Source organism: Sinocyclocheilus rhinocerous, unplaced genomic scaffold (assembly GCF_001515625.1).
Source record: "Sinocyclocheilus rhinocerous isolate Xijiao unplaced genomic scaffold, SAMN03320098_v1.1 scaffold115, whole genome shotgun sequence".
Lineage (NCBI taxonomy): Eukaryota > Metazoa > Chordata > Actinopteri > Cypriniformes > Cyprinidae > Sinocyclocheilus > Sinocyclocheilus rhinocerous.
This window is the reverse complement of record NW_015650001.1, coordinates 623,761-641,356: the sequence shown is the minus strand read 5'-3', so window position 1 is coordinate 641,356 and position 17,596 is coordinate 623,761. Positions and strand designations below refer to the sequence as shown.

General features: G+C 41.0%; 1 protein-coding gene and 1 pseudogene across 1 annotated transcript; both read left to right on the top strand.

Annotated features, from left to right (window-relative positions):
* Nucleotides 1–1,365: 1,365 nt before the first annotated feature.
* LOC107711206 (C-factor-like) lies at nt 1,366–9,137 on the top strand. Its single transcript, XM_016516144.1, has 6 exons — nt 1,366–1,581; nt 1,669–1,723; nt 1,869–2,056; nt 2,371–2,532; nt 2,643–2,753; nt 8,957–9,137. Exons 1-6 carry the CDS (start codon nt 1,432–1,434, stop codon nt 9,068–9,070), a joined length of 780 nt encoding a protein of 259 aa, XP_016371630.1. The 5' UTR covers nt 1,366–1,431; the 3' UTR covers nt 9,071–9,137.
* A 2,652-nt stretch (nt 9,138–11,789) lies between these two features.
* Nucleotides 11,790–13,332, top strand: LOC107711148 (uncharacterized oxidoreductase TM_0019-like; annotated as a pseudogene).
* Nucleotides 13,333–17,596: the final 4,264 nt, after the last annotated feature.

The window sequence follows — 17,596 nt, the reverse complement described above, 5'->3', positions numbered from 1 at the left end:
CCCCTTTGGATGTTATGGGGCGTGAGGACCCGCCTTCCAGACGGGGGCGTTCTGTCAGACTCTGTTCCGTGTTTTGTGGTTGTGTTGCTCCTCATGTGCCTTCCTGTCCCAGGTGTTTCCCATGATGTTTCATTGCTCCCGGGTGTGTCTCGTCATCCCCTCCTCCTGTGTGTATAAATAGTGTTCCCTGTGTGTGCTCCAGCGTCCAGTATTGTTTATGTCTACTCTTCGTGCTACATGTGATTCCCCGTGAAGATTAATAAATTCCTTGGTTTTTGTACTCTTGGTCTCCTCGTTCCTTGCTCAGTGTTCCCGCACCGTAGCAGATCGTGACACATACTGTATGCTTCCATCCAGGCAAAGTCTTTTTCAGGAAAGGCCTTGCATATTTCAGCAAGACAATGCTAAACTGCATACTGCATCTATTACAACAGCATGGCTTCGTATTAGAAGAGTCTTGCCTGCAGTCCAGACCGTTCACCAGTTGAAAACATTCGGCACATCATGAAATGAAAAATATTCCAGTTTTCAGACGTCTGTGGACTGTTGTTAAAAGAAGAGGGGATGTAGTAAACATGGCCCTGTCCCAACTTTTTTGAGAAGTGTTGCAGTCATCAAATCCAAAATTACCTTTTATTCCCCCTTACAATGGTACATTTTCTCAGTTTGAACATTTCAAACATGTTTCATTTGTTACATTATGACATACACATAACTACTTTTTATCAAATGCAATTTCATACAATAAAACAATTAATAAAGCAATAAATCAGTACTGTTCTTTGTATATATTGCAGATACTTTGCTTATCAATTTCTGAGATGGTTCTAGAAAATTATTCATAAGGTGGAAAGGGGGTGGCATGAGGACTCTGAAGGGCAATTCAGGCTGCAGGATGATTCTTTAGCCGAATGACTGAAGAAACATTGTCAGCATGATGGTGCAAAACTGTACATTTCTAATTTATTAATTCCACTGCTGAAAAGATTGACTTACGGTTACACTTGAGATGGTTACACAATAGATGAATGAGATGAAAAACCATATGCTATTTATAATACTAGCATGTATGTAGAATGTTATCTGAGCAACAGAGAAAGACAGAGAGAACACCGAAGCAAGCATTCATGCAGAGTCTGCACCTTAATTTGAATGAGCTGCCACTGTTTATTACAGTTGCTAATCATTAACGAGCATTCACTGTTATCTTAGCTTGTTTTTTTTATTTTTATTTTTTTTTATTCACTCTCTCTGACTTTTCATTCATGTCATTTATCATTTCCTCTTAACCTCAGTAATATAGAGTATGACTCAGCACAGTAAACACAGCACAATACATGAGTTCAAAATGGGCGTGGTGTTCACTTGGGTTCATATAAAGAGCACTTCTAAGGAGCAGGTTGGATGATCCCGACTGATGAATTAACTTAAATGATGGCAGCAGTGAAAGCATGCAATATCTTGATCACCGGAGCCAACCGGGGCTTGGGCTTAGAAACTGTTAAGCAATTCTTGGAGGATTCTTGTCAAAAACGGCATATTTTTGCTACATGTCGTGATCCAGATGGACCGAAGTCTGAGGTGAGTTCTGAATAACTAACACAAATAGAAAACATCAAAAGAAATCCTAATGTGCCTTGTTTAATTATGCATACTATCTTTCTTAAGGCATTAAGAGAACTGGCAAAAAAGCATCCAAGTGTGATCACCATCATACGTCTTGGTAAATGTGCATGTGTCCTTCCTGCTGCATTTAAAATTTTCACTAGAAGTAGTTTTTTAGAATTTCAAAGTGATTTTTCAGTGGTTTTTGAATACCACTTCATTGCTTAATACTTTAGCACTAACATTTGTTCTGTTAATTTTAGATGTTGATGATCCATCCAGTGTCAAAGAGTCTGCAAAGAAAGTGGGATCTCTTCTGGGAAACAATGGTTTGAACCTGCTTGTGAATAATGCTGCAATCGTGGCAAATGGCACCATTCAGACCAGCAGTGTTGAAGACATGAAAAACACCTTTAACACCAATGTGATAGGACCCTTATTAGTCATTAAGGTAATGCATCGCTAAGAGCTCTAAAGCAACAATTTGCTTCTGCTTTCTGGCTTAACATCTAAGGCTGGGGCCTTGCATCTAGGCATGGCATTGTATCAAAGTACTTTTAACCTAGCCTTAGCTGGTCTCTCAGCCTGATGAGACCAGCTTATTTTAGTAAGCTACCGCTTTGTTCATCAGTTGTTTCCTTTGGTGTGCTTGCTGCAAGTTGCTCTGACTTTTTTTTTTTTTTGACACTAGTTAATGTGTTTGGTCTGTGTCAAATAAACTTAATTCAGATACATGTTTTTATTTCTCTTTTTTATGTACTGTAGGAGTACTTACCGTATCTACAAGCAGCGGCCAAAGCCAGTGGGATACCAGGCATGTCTTCTAATAAAGCAGCTGTCATCAACATCTCCACTCTTGGGGGATCCATGACCAGAATGCCTTCCATGTACACCCAATTCCCAGTGTTGCCTTACTGCATTAGCAAGGTACACCAGAGTCCTGCTTTGGTACTGGTTAAACTGGATCCCATTCATTACCCATAAAATATTGAAGCCATGAGTCCATGTATAACTGAAATATTATGTTTACCTATCAGGCAGGTTTTAACATGCTGACTGTGTTAGCTGCGGAAGAGTTAAAGGCGGATGAGATCCTCTGCATGGCCCTTCACCCAGGATGGGTGAAGACTGAACTGGGTGGCGCAAAAGTAAGTGTAGCTGCCTTGAATCCATGTTAAGTGTAATGCAGCAGGTGCTTTCGATTTCCACATATTTTCAAACATACAAAAAAAAATGTCTTTAAGTTTTTGTCACATCATATTGTGACTATGACAGTCAAGATATTAAAAACATTTTGTTATATAAAATAATTTTCATGTAATCCGGAAATGATTTATTGACAACACTACCTACTGGCCAAAATTGAATATAAAATGGATAGACTTTGTTACAACTTTATATCAATTTGACCTAAACTCAAGCTTAAATGCTTCCAAATTAGGGAATATTTTGTGCTGTATACTCCAGGGCCCGTATTCACAAAACATTTTATCTTACCACTAATAGTTCTCCTAAATAGCAGTAATAGTTTTCTCTTAAAATCTATTCACAAAGCTGCTGAGACAAACTTTTACTAAGGAATAGAGAGAAGTTTAAGCTAAGAGTAAGGGCGGGGTTGACCTCGTTGCTATGTATGATGTCAGCATGCTTACTATGCACACAGTGATTGGCTGATAGGGGAGGGGTCTCTGTTAGAGATTTATTCATAGAAATATTGTGGAGCACGATATTATGTTGCCATATTCAAATAAAGGTTTAAAAAAATCAATGTTGACACATTCAAATAAAGATTTTAAAGTGCAGGCTAAGTGTCACTAATTAAACAAATACTGTATATGTTCAGCTAATTGTCAGCCTCTTATGTGTGTGCTTCTCGTAAACAATTAGCGGATATGCATATAAACAGCCTTTTAATTAGCAGAGTAAAATAATCATGGCTGATAGTAATTCATGCAAACATAAAAGAAAACCAAACTGGATGCAAGAACGTCTCGGTTACGTATGTAACCCTCGTTCCCTGAAGGAGGGAACGGAGACGTCACGTTGGTATGACCGACGAAATTGGAATCTCGCTTAGAGAGACCAATCTACTTTAGGGTGTAAACTAAACGAGCCAATGCACATTGGCATGCAATGATTGCATCCAGCTGCCGTTGATCACAGCGCGAGTATAATTAGGCAGCAGGTATATAGAATATAGCGAATGTGTTGGGGGTCGCCCAGCACGCAGCTCTACAAATATCTGTCAGAGAGGCTCCACGAGCCAGCGCCCAGGAGGATGCAACACTCCTAGTAGAGTGGGCTCACAACCTGAATGGGCAGGGCACACCCTGTGCCTGATAAGCCAGGGTGATGGCATCCACTATCCAGTGGGCCATCCTCTGCTTAGAGACGGCATTCCCCTTCTGCCAGCCTTTGAAACAGACAAAGAGCTGATCTGAGGTCCTGAAGCTTTGTGTCCAGTCCACGTACCATCTCAAGGCTCGGACGGGACAGAGCCAAGCTAGGGCTGGGTCTACCTCCCCCGGGGGCAGCGCTTGCAGGTTCACCACCTGATCCCTGAAGGGAGAAGTGGGAACCTTGGGCACATAGCCGGGCCAGGGCCTCAGGGTTACCTTGGGAGTCAGCCAGCCCAAACTCTAGGCACAATTAATCGACCGAAAATGCGTGCAGGTCCACTAGCCTCTTGATGGAGGCCAATGCAAGCAGGAGCAGAGTTTTCATTGACAGATACTTCAGCAGACTTTAAGGGTGGAGGGAGACAGCCTCCCCTGCTGCAGAAAGGAAAGCACAACTCTGATCGGGCATCTCTGGGGTCTTCTCAGCTCGACGAACAGATTCCACTTCAAGGCGTAAGCATGTCATAGACGGTGCTCACGCCGAAGTGATGGTGTCTACTACCTCTTGGGATAGGTCACCTAGAACCTATGGCTGCCCCATCTCTGAGTCAGTAGATCCTTCCTCAGAGGAATCTGCCAGGGAGGGGCTGTCACGAGGAGCATTAGTTCTGGAAACCAGGTCCGATTGGGCCAGTAAGGCACCACAAGCAGGACTTGCTCCTCGTCCTTCCTGATCTTGCACAGCGTCTGTGTGAGAAGGCTCACTGGGGGAAATGCATATTTGCGCAGGCACCGCGGCCAGCTGTGTGCCAGTGTGTCCGTGCCGAGTGTTCCCTCGGTCAGGGAGTAAAACAACTGGCAGTGGGAGGGCTCTGGAGAGGCAAACAGGTCTACCTGAGCGGCTCCGAAACATCTCCAAATCAGCTGGACCGTCTGGGGATGGAGTCTCATTTCTCCGGGGAGCGCTGCTAGTGACAGCTCGTCGGCCGTATGGTTGTGCAGACCCAGAATATGAATGGCACAAAGCGACCTCAGATGATTCTGACTCCAGAGGAGGAGGTGGCAGGCGAGTTGCGACATGCGACGGGAGCGCAGACCACCTTGTCAGTTGATGTACGCAACGGTCGCAGTGTTGTTCGTGCGGACCAGCACGTGCTTGCCTCGTAAGCTCCCTCTGAGACGGTTCAAGGCAAGGCGTACTGCTGACAACTCTAGGCAGTTGATGTGCCAGTGCAATTTTTTGCAGTTGCAAATTGTTGCACTGCATGCCTGTCGTACGTGGCCCCAGCCAGTGGTAGAGGCATCCGTGTACACCACAGCATACCTGGAGACCTGCTCCAGGTGCACTCCTGCCCGAAGAAATGCAAGGTCTGACCACGGGGTGAAGGTTTGGTGCCAGGCCGGTGTAAATTGGACCCGGTGAGTGCCCCGGTGCCACGCCCACCTCTGGACTCGGCCATGGAGCCGGTGTTAAAGCGGTCTCATATGAAGCAGCCCCAGCGGCGTGACTGCCGTTGCAGCTGCCAAATGCCCCAGGAGCCTCTGAAAATATTTCAGTGGGACCGCCGTCCTGCTCTTGAACATATGCAGGCAGTTCAACACTGACTGAGCGCGTTCAACACCGACTGAGGAGTGCTGTCTGTTTGACCAAATCCAACTCCATACTGAGAAAAGAGATCCTCTGTGTCGGGGAGAGTTTGCTCTTTCCCCAGTTGACCCGAAGGCCCAACTGGCTGAGGTGCGAGAGGGTGTGTGAGTAGGGCCTTTGATGATGCTCTCAAACCGCCCGCTGCTCCCTGCTGGCGACAGAGGAGGAAGAATGTGGTCCGGGTTTGGTCCGTCCGCGACTCTCCGTGTCCTCTTGGGACCCAGAGATAGAAAAAACTTCTCTATTGTCGAGAGGTGGGTCTGGGACATGGGGGCCTTGAGGAACCAAACTTTGTCGGCATCCCTCATGTCGACCAGACACAGCCAGATGTGGCGCTCCTGGACCACAAGTGTGGACATCTCATGACCCAGAGAACTCGCGGTGAACTTCGTCGCTCGGAGCGCGAGGTCAGTTGCGGTTCGGAGCTCTTTCAGAACTTCCGAATAGTGACCACCCTCGTGCAGGTCCCTCAGTGCTTTAGCCTGATGGACCTGCAGTAACGCCGTAGCGTGTAAGGCGGAAACAGCTTCTCCACAGACCGCATAAGCAGTACCTACAGGCCTGGGAGGGGAGGCACGGTTTGCCCTGACAAGTGGAAGCTGTATTAGGACACAAATGCATCGCAACCGACCTCTCCACTGGGGGGACCCCCGTATACCCCCTAGCTGCACCACCGTCGACAGTGGTGAGGAAGGAGGAATTAGCAGGGCGGTTTCCGGCAGAAAAAGGTGCCGTCCACGACCTGGTAAGCCTGGTAATGCAGCGATCGACATACAATACAATGTTTATTTATATGGCACATTTAAAACAACTGAAGTCGACCAAAGTGCTGCACAGATTATGCAAAATAAAACCGGTCAACAAGATTATAAACAATAAAACACAAACTATAAAATACACACTATAAAACTAAAATGGATGAGGTTCACCAAAATAAAGGATCATTGCACAGCAAGTCAAAAAATATTGAATGCCAAGGAGACTAAATAAGTTGAGGCATTTCTGATATGAACTGGGAGACTATCCAATCGTCGGGAGGAGTGCCAAAGGATACTGTTGGTATGCTCCTTGTAGAGGGTCCAACACGTTCCTTTGGCAGCTCAACTGGTTGTGGAGTGCAAGGGGAGCAATGGTCCCTGGAGGGTTGGTTCCCTGGAGGGTTTGCCATCACTGTTACCCATGCTACTGCCTAAAGTAGCCCTCGCCTGACTGCCGCCAGGACGAGAACTAAAACGAGACAGAGGCAACGGAGCTCCGCCCTGTTTGAGGTAATGGAGCCTGGTCCGCAACTCCGAGATGGTCATCTTCCCGCAATGAGAAAATGACTCATCCATGAATGCCACCTCAGCGTGCTTAATGCCCAGACACGGGAGGCAGCGATTGTGACCATCACCCGATGCCAAGTAACGACCGCATCCCGAAACACACGTGATATGTTGTCTATAGTAAGACGCAATGCCGTCTTTACAATGACACAATGTCGAGTTTGCCAGACGCAACTTCGTCTTTAAAAAGACGCATCCGTGAATGTTCTTTTAGGGAAAAAAGCTATTTTAGCATGCTGAAGTGCACAGGGCAGATGACTGCCTGCAACACAAACAGGGGGTAGTGCAGCCTGATGTGTGCAACCCACTCGACATGGGAAACCACCACCGCTGAAGCGCCGTACCGCCAGCACCAAGAAGCTCCAAAGAGCGTGCTGAACTCGTTCAGCCTTCTCTGTAGAGTAGTCAGGAGCAGAACGATGTGATCGCTTGGCTTCGAAGCGAAAAGCTGAGTATGCTTTGCACCTGCTGCCTAATTATACTTGTGTTGCGATCAGCGGCAGCTGGATGCAATCATCGCATGCCAATGTGCATTGGCTCATTTAGTTACACTCGAAGTAGATTGGTTTCTCTAATGCCTGGCTCACACTACAGGATTTTTAGCCCGATTAAGCCCCGATTTCCCCCTCCCAAGAATCGGAGCAAAAATCTTGTCGAGCCCCTCGATCGGTCCCGATGTTCGGCTCGGATTATCTGGTAATTTGAGGCATTCACCGATCAAATCTTGCACCTACCGATTGGCTCGCACACAAATCGGGGCTGCCCCGATCATATCAAACATGTTTGATATTTAGGATTTAAATCGGGATGATGACGGCTATATGATTACGTCAGTACTTTCACAATAGCCAATGCGCGACCGTAAAACAGCTGCTGTACGGCCCCGTTGGATAGTGGAGACGGAGGAAACTGCTTCTTGACGTTTTATAGTAACACGACTGTCTGTATAATGTGTCGAAAACGTATCACAACTGTAAGGAGAAAGAGAAGCACTGGAGTGAAATTGCCTCAGTTTTGAATGTACCGGGTGAGTGTAGAAAGCAGCTAGCACACTAGCTAACATATGTAAACATCACTGAATGACGATCTGCTGCGTGAGATCACGTGAGGCTCCCTCTGGCATTTTAAGATTTGAGGCAAGATAATCTGCAAAGATTCTCCTTATGTGTGTGCTGCAACCAGATTTCATAATCGGTTTGTATTTAAAACTCCTGTAGTGTGAGCCCGGCTTAAGCGAGATCCCAATTTCGTCAGTCATACCGATGTGACGTCGAGAGTAACCTACTGAAAGGGAACAGCTGTTACTTCTTTCCCAACTTGTTAATGAAAACAATGATATAATCAAAGGACAATCTGGAATTGGGATAACCTCCACAACCAAAAAAGATGCATGAGAAAACATATGTGTGCAAATAAATGCAGTGTGTTACTAAAATGTTTATATTCCAAGGCAGATTGCCAGCAACAGCAATTTTAGGATAGTTTGTGGTTTGGTCTTAGTGACTTAGGAGTCTTTTTACTCCTACTACTCCTAACATTTCACAGATTTAGGAGATAGTTTTAGCACTAAAACGCTTTGTGAAATACCCTTAGAGCAAAAATGTAGGAGTCCTAAATTTCCCATTATTTTTAAGATTTTCTCCTAAATCGGCATGTTATGAGCTACTTTTAGCCTTAAGATGTTTTTTGAATACGGGCCCATGTCTTCTGAATATAATTGATAGCTTTGAGGAACAAACTGTATATTACTGGAGGTTGTTAAATGTAGGTTCACAGAAACTCTTCCCTCCGCTGCAGTAGTCGTGTGCTTCTGCATTCACATTGATAATGCAAAAATTGGACAAGATTTTCATGCTGAAGATTTGTGTTGGTGTGAACAGGTCTTTAGCCCTGCAATGTACTGCCCATTCACCCAGGGTATTTTCCTGCCCAAGACTTTGGGAGAGGCTCCATATCCCCAAGCATACTACAAACAATTTGGAAAATTGTTGAATGGATTTTACTGAACTACTGTATATGTATGTTTATATTTTCACTAGGCACCACTTGAATCAAAAGAAAGTGTGGAGGGAATGCTGCGTGTCATTGGTAGCCTTACAGAGAAGCAGCACGGAGGATTCTTGGACTACACTGGAGAAACAGTGCCCTGGTAAACCAGAAGAAAAATGTGGTCAAAGGTTAATGTCAGACACATGCCAATTTTATACCATTTCATACAATAAAACACTCTGATCAATAAAGCAGTGCTGTCTCTCTCTCTCTCTCTTAATTGTATATGATGTCAATTACACACACATGGCTGAATCAGGGAAAAAAGTTAATAATTCATAAATAATAAAAAAACAGTATTAAAATATGTTTTTGTGTAATCATGATAGAGAGATGTAAAACATGAAAAAAATATTCTGCTCAAGCTCAGGCAAATACATTTTATGAAGCATTTATGAAACAAAATCTCTTCTTCCTGTGCAATGTTCATCCCAGCATTAGCCAGACCCTTCATGAGCACTTCTGGTGGCCCCGGATGATTTTCTGTACAATGGAAGGGGACCATCAACCTCACTAATTTTATTTTATTTATTTTTTTGCCCATTTGAGGATAGTACCCTATGGAAAGACTGATGGGGATTGTGGAACTCAGTTAGTATACAAAGTTTGGAAGGCCTTCTTCTTTTTCCTAAGTGTACCCATCAGTCTTTCCACTGGGTACCATCCTCAAACGGGCAAAAGAGTTTGGTGAGGTTGATGGTGTTTGTGGAATATCCTGGACTGCCGGCAAAGGGGTTGTCTCTAGTACCACATCAACTGGGAAGGGTACAGCCCAGAGGTTTGGGAGTTGGGACAACATTCTGGAACGCTGCCCTGCTGTCTAGCTTTGATGCTGATTATTCAGACCCCCCAGCTCTTTTTCAACAATTCAACAGTTTCAGCAACATTTCGTCTTTGGAGGCCATGAAATTATGAAATAGATTGTTGGTGCGGTTGCCTTCTGGCCAAACATCTAGGCTGGGGCTTATAGTGTTGTGCCACTGGGACATAGGTTTGTGATTAAACTATTAACATGAATGCTTCTTGGAATAGAACAACAGTGTGTGCATAATACAGTATGTCGAGAAGAAAATATATTAACTGCAAAATAATTTAAGAATTAAGGTGAATAATTGTGCGTTAAACCAAAAATTAAACCATCAGTAACTGCAAACTACCTGGAGGACCATCACTAGTTTCAGTCAGACAACAGCAAGGTGGCAAGGGAGTCACGGTGTGAGCTGCTACTAACAGTGAACAAGATGGACCTTGCAGGATAAGAGATTGACCTAAAATGACCTCCCAAACATTATTGCCAGATTCTGGAAGATAAATTAGTCAAACAGTGGTATAAGAGGAAGTAGTGTAAGTCCCTCTAGAGCAGGGGTGCCCACACTCGGTCCTGGAGGGCCGGTGTCCTGCAGAATTTAGATCCAACCCCAATTAGACACACCTGAAGCAGCTAATCAAGCTCTTACTAGGCATACTTGAAACCTCCAGTCAGGTGTGTTGAGGCAGGTTGGAGCTAAACTCTGTGGGACACCGGCCCTCCAGGACCGAGTTCGGGCATCTCTGCTCTAGAGTAACGCTCAACCTATCTGTCAATAGAGTCTTTTCTCCTTTCCTTGCTTCCTTTCCTCATGTCTAAGCTTTTGTAATGTAATAACTTTGTTGAAATAAAACCTATATAACTATAATACCCTGACTTTTCTTAAATGTGTATATATTTTATTCTAACATAGTTATTTTATTTAAATTACAAAACACAAAATAATTCTGAGGATTTCTACCATGAATGGCCAAAAGTGGTCAAATTGACCGTTCGCATTACAGACGGCGTATAATTTCAGCTTTTGCTACTTTTTCTCCAGGTTGAAGATGCGCCGTCACTGTTGCCTAGCAACTTTGTTCTAGTTGTTTTTATATTCTATTGCTAAGCTAAAATTCCAGTTCGTAAAATAAAGCTGGGTGGACACCTCCAATTCGACAAATGCTGTCATTCAATCTGCCATGGTTCCAGGTATGTTAGGCTGATCCTAGGAAGACAATAGCCTGGCTGTTATCAATAATAGCCTACTTCAATGTTATGACAAAATAGTCATTATTATTATTATTATTGTGCTAGTGTAATGCTATAGCTAATGCATATAGGCTAATAGGCTAACAGTGATGGCATATAGGCTAATTTTAGTCCTGACAAGACTGATACTGTGAAATAAAACAAACTAATTAGGCTATATTTTTTATTGGCTATATTGCTCAATTCAGGTTTTATGAGTTATGTGGAGGGATTATATCTCTGGACTGATATGGGAATCCCTTGGGATTCCCCAGGATGAGCTAATCAGGGAAAAGGACAAATGGGCGTCCTTAGTCTACTGCCACCGTGACCCAGTCCTAATCTTAAAGCAATGGAAATCTTAAGTCTTAAGCAATGGAAAATGTATGGATACTAGGCATGAGTTGTGCAAATGTTTTTAAAAATACACCAGACAAAACAATATCTTTATTTGAATGAGCTGCCTCTGTTTCACCCAGGCTTATTGCAGTTGCAAATCATTAACAAGCAGTGACAAGCAGTCACTATTACTATTTAAGCTAATAGCATAGATCAAGCTGAAATGTTATCTTAGCTTGTTTTTTTCGCTCTCTCACTCTCTGACTATTCATTTCATTGATCTTTTCCTCTTAACCTCAATACCACATACAGTATGACATAGCACAATACACACAGGACAATACAAGTTCAAGTTCAGTTCAAAATGGGCATGGAGTTCACTTGCGTTTATATAAAAAACACTCTTAAGGAGCAGGTTGGATAAACCAAAATGATGAACTTAGATGATGGCAGCAGTGAAAGGGTTGTCTACTTGTTGTGACCCAGATGGACCAAAGTCTGAGGTAAGTTGTAAATAACTAATACATATAGAAATACCAGGAGAAATCCAAATGTGCCTTGTTTAATTATTCATATTATATTTTTAAGGTATTAAGAGAACTGGCAAAAAAGCATCCAAGTGTGATCACTATCATACGTCTTGGTAAATGTGCATGTGTCCTTCTCTGTGCATTTAAAATTTTCACTGGAAATGTTTTTTGTTGTTGTTGTTGTTTTTTTGAGAATTTTAAAGATACCATTTCATTACTTAATACTTATCACTAATATATGTTCTGTTAATTTTAGATGTTGATGATCCATGCAGTATCAAAGAGTATGGAAAGAAAGTGGGATCTCTTCTGGGAAACAATGGTTTGAACCTGCTTGTGAATAATGCTGTAATCGTGGCAAATGGCTCAATTCACACCAGCAGTGTAGAAGACATGAAAAACCACATTCAACACCAACGTGATAGGACCCTTCATTAAGGTAAAGTAAAAGCATTGTTAAAAGTAAAAAAAAACAAAAAATTATTTGTCCTTTGAAAGTCATTAAACCTCCTGGCTAAACATCAAAGCTGGGGCTTTCACTATTGTGCCACTGGGACAAAAGTTTGTGACCAGACTATTAAAATGAGTGCTTTGGGTGAAGAACAAGTCATTGGATGTGGCAGAGTTTGCAAGGTTCATGACATTAAACCTAAATGAACCTAAACCAGCCTTTGCTGGTCTCTTATCTTGATCAGAACAGCTAGTGCCAAACACACTGCTGCATCACTAAAATGAGCTACTATTCTGTTTATCAGTAATTTGTTTTTTGCACTTGCTGCAGGTTGCACTGACTAGTCCGTTTTTCCGATTAGTTAATGTGTTCAGAGTGTGTCAACTAGTAATGGAGTTGACTACTTTTGTAGATGGCTACTCAACTAGTACAAATGAGTTGCCATAATGAGCTACAATGTGCAGTATAGGCTTAATGCCAACATTCAAAAGTCAGTTTTAATGCTACCTTCATTAAGTATGTGTCAAGTATACCTTTAATTCAGAGATGTTGTAATTCTTTCACATTTTTTTCTCTTTCTTTCTCTTTTATGCAGGAGTACCTACCCTATCTACAAACAGTGGCCAAAGCCAGCGGGACACCAGGTATGTCCTGTAATAAAGCAGCTGTCATCAATATTTCCACCGTGGCGGGATCTATGATCAGAATGCCTCCCTTGCACACCCAATTCCCAGTGTTGCCATATGCCATTAGCAAGGTACACCAGAGTACTGCTTGTGCACTAGTTAAACTGGAGCCCATTCAATGCTTGTGATTCACTGATGCCATAAGTTGATGTATATCTCAAATGTTATGTTTGCCTATCAGGCAGGTTTTAACATGCTGACTGTGTTAGCTGCTGAGGAGTTAAAGGCGGATGAGATCCTCTGCATGGCCCTTCACCCAGGATGATTGAAAACTGAACTGGGTGGAGAAAAAGTGAGTGTAAAGCCTTTGAATCCATGTTAAGTCTAATGCAGCAGGTGCTTTCGATTTCCGCATAGTTTCAACATGATTTTTTGGACAACAGCTTTAACTGTTTCTTTATTGAATTTTGGTCTTATTGTTATATCTGTCATGAATCCGGTCTGTGGTTTTCCGTCTGCTTGCCACCAGATGTTACCTTCCAGTTACATTGACTCTCACACTACACAAACTGTTGCATGTCACTCCGGACTACATTTCCCATCATCCATTGCACTGATTACACATACAGCTGCAACCAATCAAACACCCTACATAAGCCATGGACTTCCTCTTCCTCACTACCGAGTATTGTTTAGCGTTTATCACTCTCCTAGCGATAGCTACTTTACGGAGCCAGTTCCCTGTCATAGTTTCCAGTAGTGGTGGGCAGAGCGAGGCTTTGTGAAACACTGAAACATTCGAAGCAAATGTGCCGAGGCTTCGAAACAATTCGACACCCATCTCTATGGTGACACCTAGTGGTCATTTTCAAGTATTGCTCTGAATCAGTCTTGGTAACGAATCAATTAAGCGAATTGATGAATTATAACATACTATATGAGTGCTTAACCCCCATCCAGAGAGTTGGGGGAGTGGTTAGTTTGCTCGACTGACATGCTGACATCTCGGGTTTGAATATGTCGCAAGCATATTCATATAATTATAATAAACAATTAAAAGTTTTTTTTTTTTATTGTTCTGTTCTTGTGATTGTGTTGTAACATCGGTCTGACAACTGAATGAACTCTTTGTGAATAAATATGTGTTATTTTGGTCATGAAAAATGAACATGAATAAAAGACATCAAGCCACAATGTCTTGCATTTTGTTTTACATATAAAGATTTTTATGTAAAAATATTAATTGTTCTGCTGTTGATGGAAAAATCCTCTCACAAGGGACACTTGTCCGAGCTAGGACATACAAATTAGGAAAAATTACTGTTCTCTCCTTCCAGTACTTTAGGGGATAATCCCTTCTGGGCAAAAATGCATCTCTTGCGTGGGCCTCCATTATTATGTAATCTATCGATATGAATCTATCAACTATGTCACTAACTTAGCCTATATGAATGTGTCACTATATCTATCCTAACTACCTGTCAATGTCTATAGCCTATCTATCAATATCTTAATAATAACTTTTAATCTAGCCTAAATATAATTCACCAAATTACAGTATAAATGTCACTATATCGCAAAATCTCTCTCCTCTCACGAAAACCCACGAGGAGAAGATGCGTTAACTCCAGTTTTATACTTTGTGGGAGTTAGATTGAGACAGATGTGCGATTCTGTGGTTTGTTCCCGACCCTGTCAATCAAACGCACAGTCAGGTTTCAAAACACTCGGGAAACGCCCCGATGCTTTGATTCGCCTTAGTCACGTGACATGGGTATTTCGAATCACACTTCAGAGCAGTGTTTCGAAACATCGCGCTTCGGGATCTCGACACCGTGTCAAAACATCAGTTTCGCGTCAGCCATCCCTAATTTGTCTCTTGTTTTGTCGTTTGGACTCGAATGTTTGCCCCTTGCCTGGATTATTGCATGTTTTTGGATTACCCGTTTGCCTCACCCTCTGGATTACGTTTGCCGTCGTTTGACCTATGCCTGTATATGGATTACTCTTTTGTCTTGCCCTCAATATACCTGTTTGCCATTGTCTGACCCTTGCCTGTTTCATACCATGTCTTTGAATTAAGCTTCGGATTTGGATCCGCTCGCTTCACGTCTCTTGTCATTCCGTAATAATAATATCCCAGTCAAGATATTAAAAACATTTTGTCATACAAAATAATTTGAATGTTTGCAGGAAATGAGTGAGTGAAAGCCCTACCTACTGGTCAAAAATAGCTTATATCTTTATAGCTTTCAGGAACAAACAGTATATTAGGTTGTTAAATTTAATTCACAGAAACTCTTCCTTCCACTGCAGCAGCCATGTCATTCTCCATTCACATATCAATACTGCAACCTTGAGTATCTGCCGATACCAATGCTAATCTGATACCGGTTTTGTTTTTTTCTTGATTGTTAATGCAAAAATTGGACTGGATTTTGATGCCAAATGTTTGCGTTTGGCAAAATTCAGACGCAATGTTAGAAATATTAGCAGCAGTCTGCATGGCAATCCAATTATAATTGTTGCTAATATGTGACCCTGGACCACAAAACCAGTCTTAAGTGTCAATTTTTCAAAATTGAGATGTATATATCATCTGAAAGCTGAATAAATAAGCTTTCCATTGATGTATGGTTTGTTAGGATAGGATAGTATTTGGCTGAGATACAACTATTTGAATATCTGGAATCTGAGGGTGCAAAAAAATCTAAATATTGAGCAAATCGCCTTTAAAGTTATCCAAATCCTTAGCAATCCATATTACTAATCAAGAATTAAGTTTTGATATGTTTACGGTAGGAAATTGACAAAATATCTTCATGGAACATGATTTTTTACTTAATATCCTAATGATTTTTGGCATAAAAGAAAAATCTATAATTTTGACCCATACAATGTATTTTTGGCTATTGCTACAAATATACCCCAGCGACTTAAGACTGGTTTTGTGGTCCAGGGTCACATATAGCAGCAGCAGCACAAAGTACATTTAGTTGCATGACATTTCAGTGATAAGATAACGCTTAGATGGCAATGAACTTTTTAGGTGAAATTGGCATTTTATTACTTTGCTATTCAATTCAACAGGGTTTATAGAACTCTTCAAAGCGAAATAAGCATTCATTGGTTGTGTTTGGCTATTTAATAAAGGGGCAGTAGCAATTCTAAGTACTTTTGTGCAGCAGTATGCATAGCTATTCAGATCGCATGTTAGCAAATTTTATAGCATGCATAGTAAATTCAGATGCAAGGTTAGCTTGCAAATGTCATTAAACTTCTAATGGATCATGCACATCTTGAAAATCTACAAACTATTTTAACATAGTATGTTATACAATAATTAAAAGCTTTCGTTAATGTACAGCATTTTTGCTGTTATTGAGGTGTGATACAGGTAGAGTTAGGGACAGGTTTGGTGGTATGGGCTGGTTTAAGTGTTGGGTAAGTGGTCAACAGTGTACAGGGGTCAATTTGATTACTATAAGGGAAGACGATTCAATCTGTTTATATTGCATTGTTTTGATAAATGATATTAAATTAAGTATTTATAAACATTTACAAATGATGAATAGTCTCAACTTTAGATTGGGTACTGCAAAAACATGAACAATGATTAATAAATGATTTGTAAAGATGTGAAAATAGGGTGAATTCCGGTCATCTGGGACACTTTTTGGCATCAAAATGACTGCTCATAAAAGTACTAATGATTAGTATATGTTTATAAACATTTACAATTGATGAATAGTTTCCACTTTAGATTGGGTACTGCAAAAACATTAACAAATTATTTATACATAATTTAAGATGCGTAAATAGTAGAAGTCTACACAACAAACAAAGACCAAATATATGACCTTTACAGATTGTGATTATGAGTTAATGAATATATTAACATGAATAGTTTGTGAAGTGCTGAAAATGACTAATTAAGCTATATTTTCACAACATTTGTAAATGTAAAAATGAGCATTAGCTAATATGTGAACTGAAGTTTAATGGAATTTGTAAGAATTCAAAAGTACATTAGCAAATAAACTTGTAATCATTGTATAATTTCTGTTAAAACCATTTGTAGATTTTTAAAACACATTGAAAATGTAATGACGTTTGTAAACAATAACTAATGATCCGTTAAGCATTATATAATGTTTGTTAATGATTTATTAATGAAGCTTTTAATCATTGTAAACCATCTGTCAACATCATTTGAAGATTTAAAAAAAAAAAGCATGATCATATGAATTGAAAGATTGGTGAGAATGGTGACATTTGTAATTATTTCAATTTACATGAAATAATGATCTGTTAATCATATTGTATATTGTTTAATAAGTTTATTAGTTGACATTAACAAGCACATTATCTCATATCTCTAAATATGTGATTATATATTAAGTAATGATTAGTTAAACATTATGTAATGTTTGTTAATGATTTATTAATGAAAGTTATTATAAAGTGTTAACGATAAATGTTATACAAAATTTTGGTCATTTTGATGAATTTGTATAAATTATTCGTCCCTGAAATTTTTCCATGTGTGCACCCCGGAGCACTTCGTATTTATAAACATTTACAAATGATGAATAGTCTCAACTTTAGATTGGGTACTGCAAAAACATGAACAATGATTAATAAAT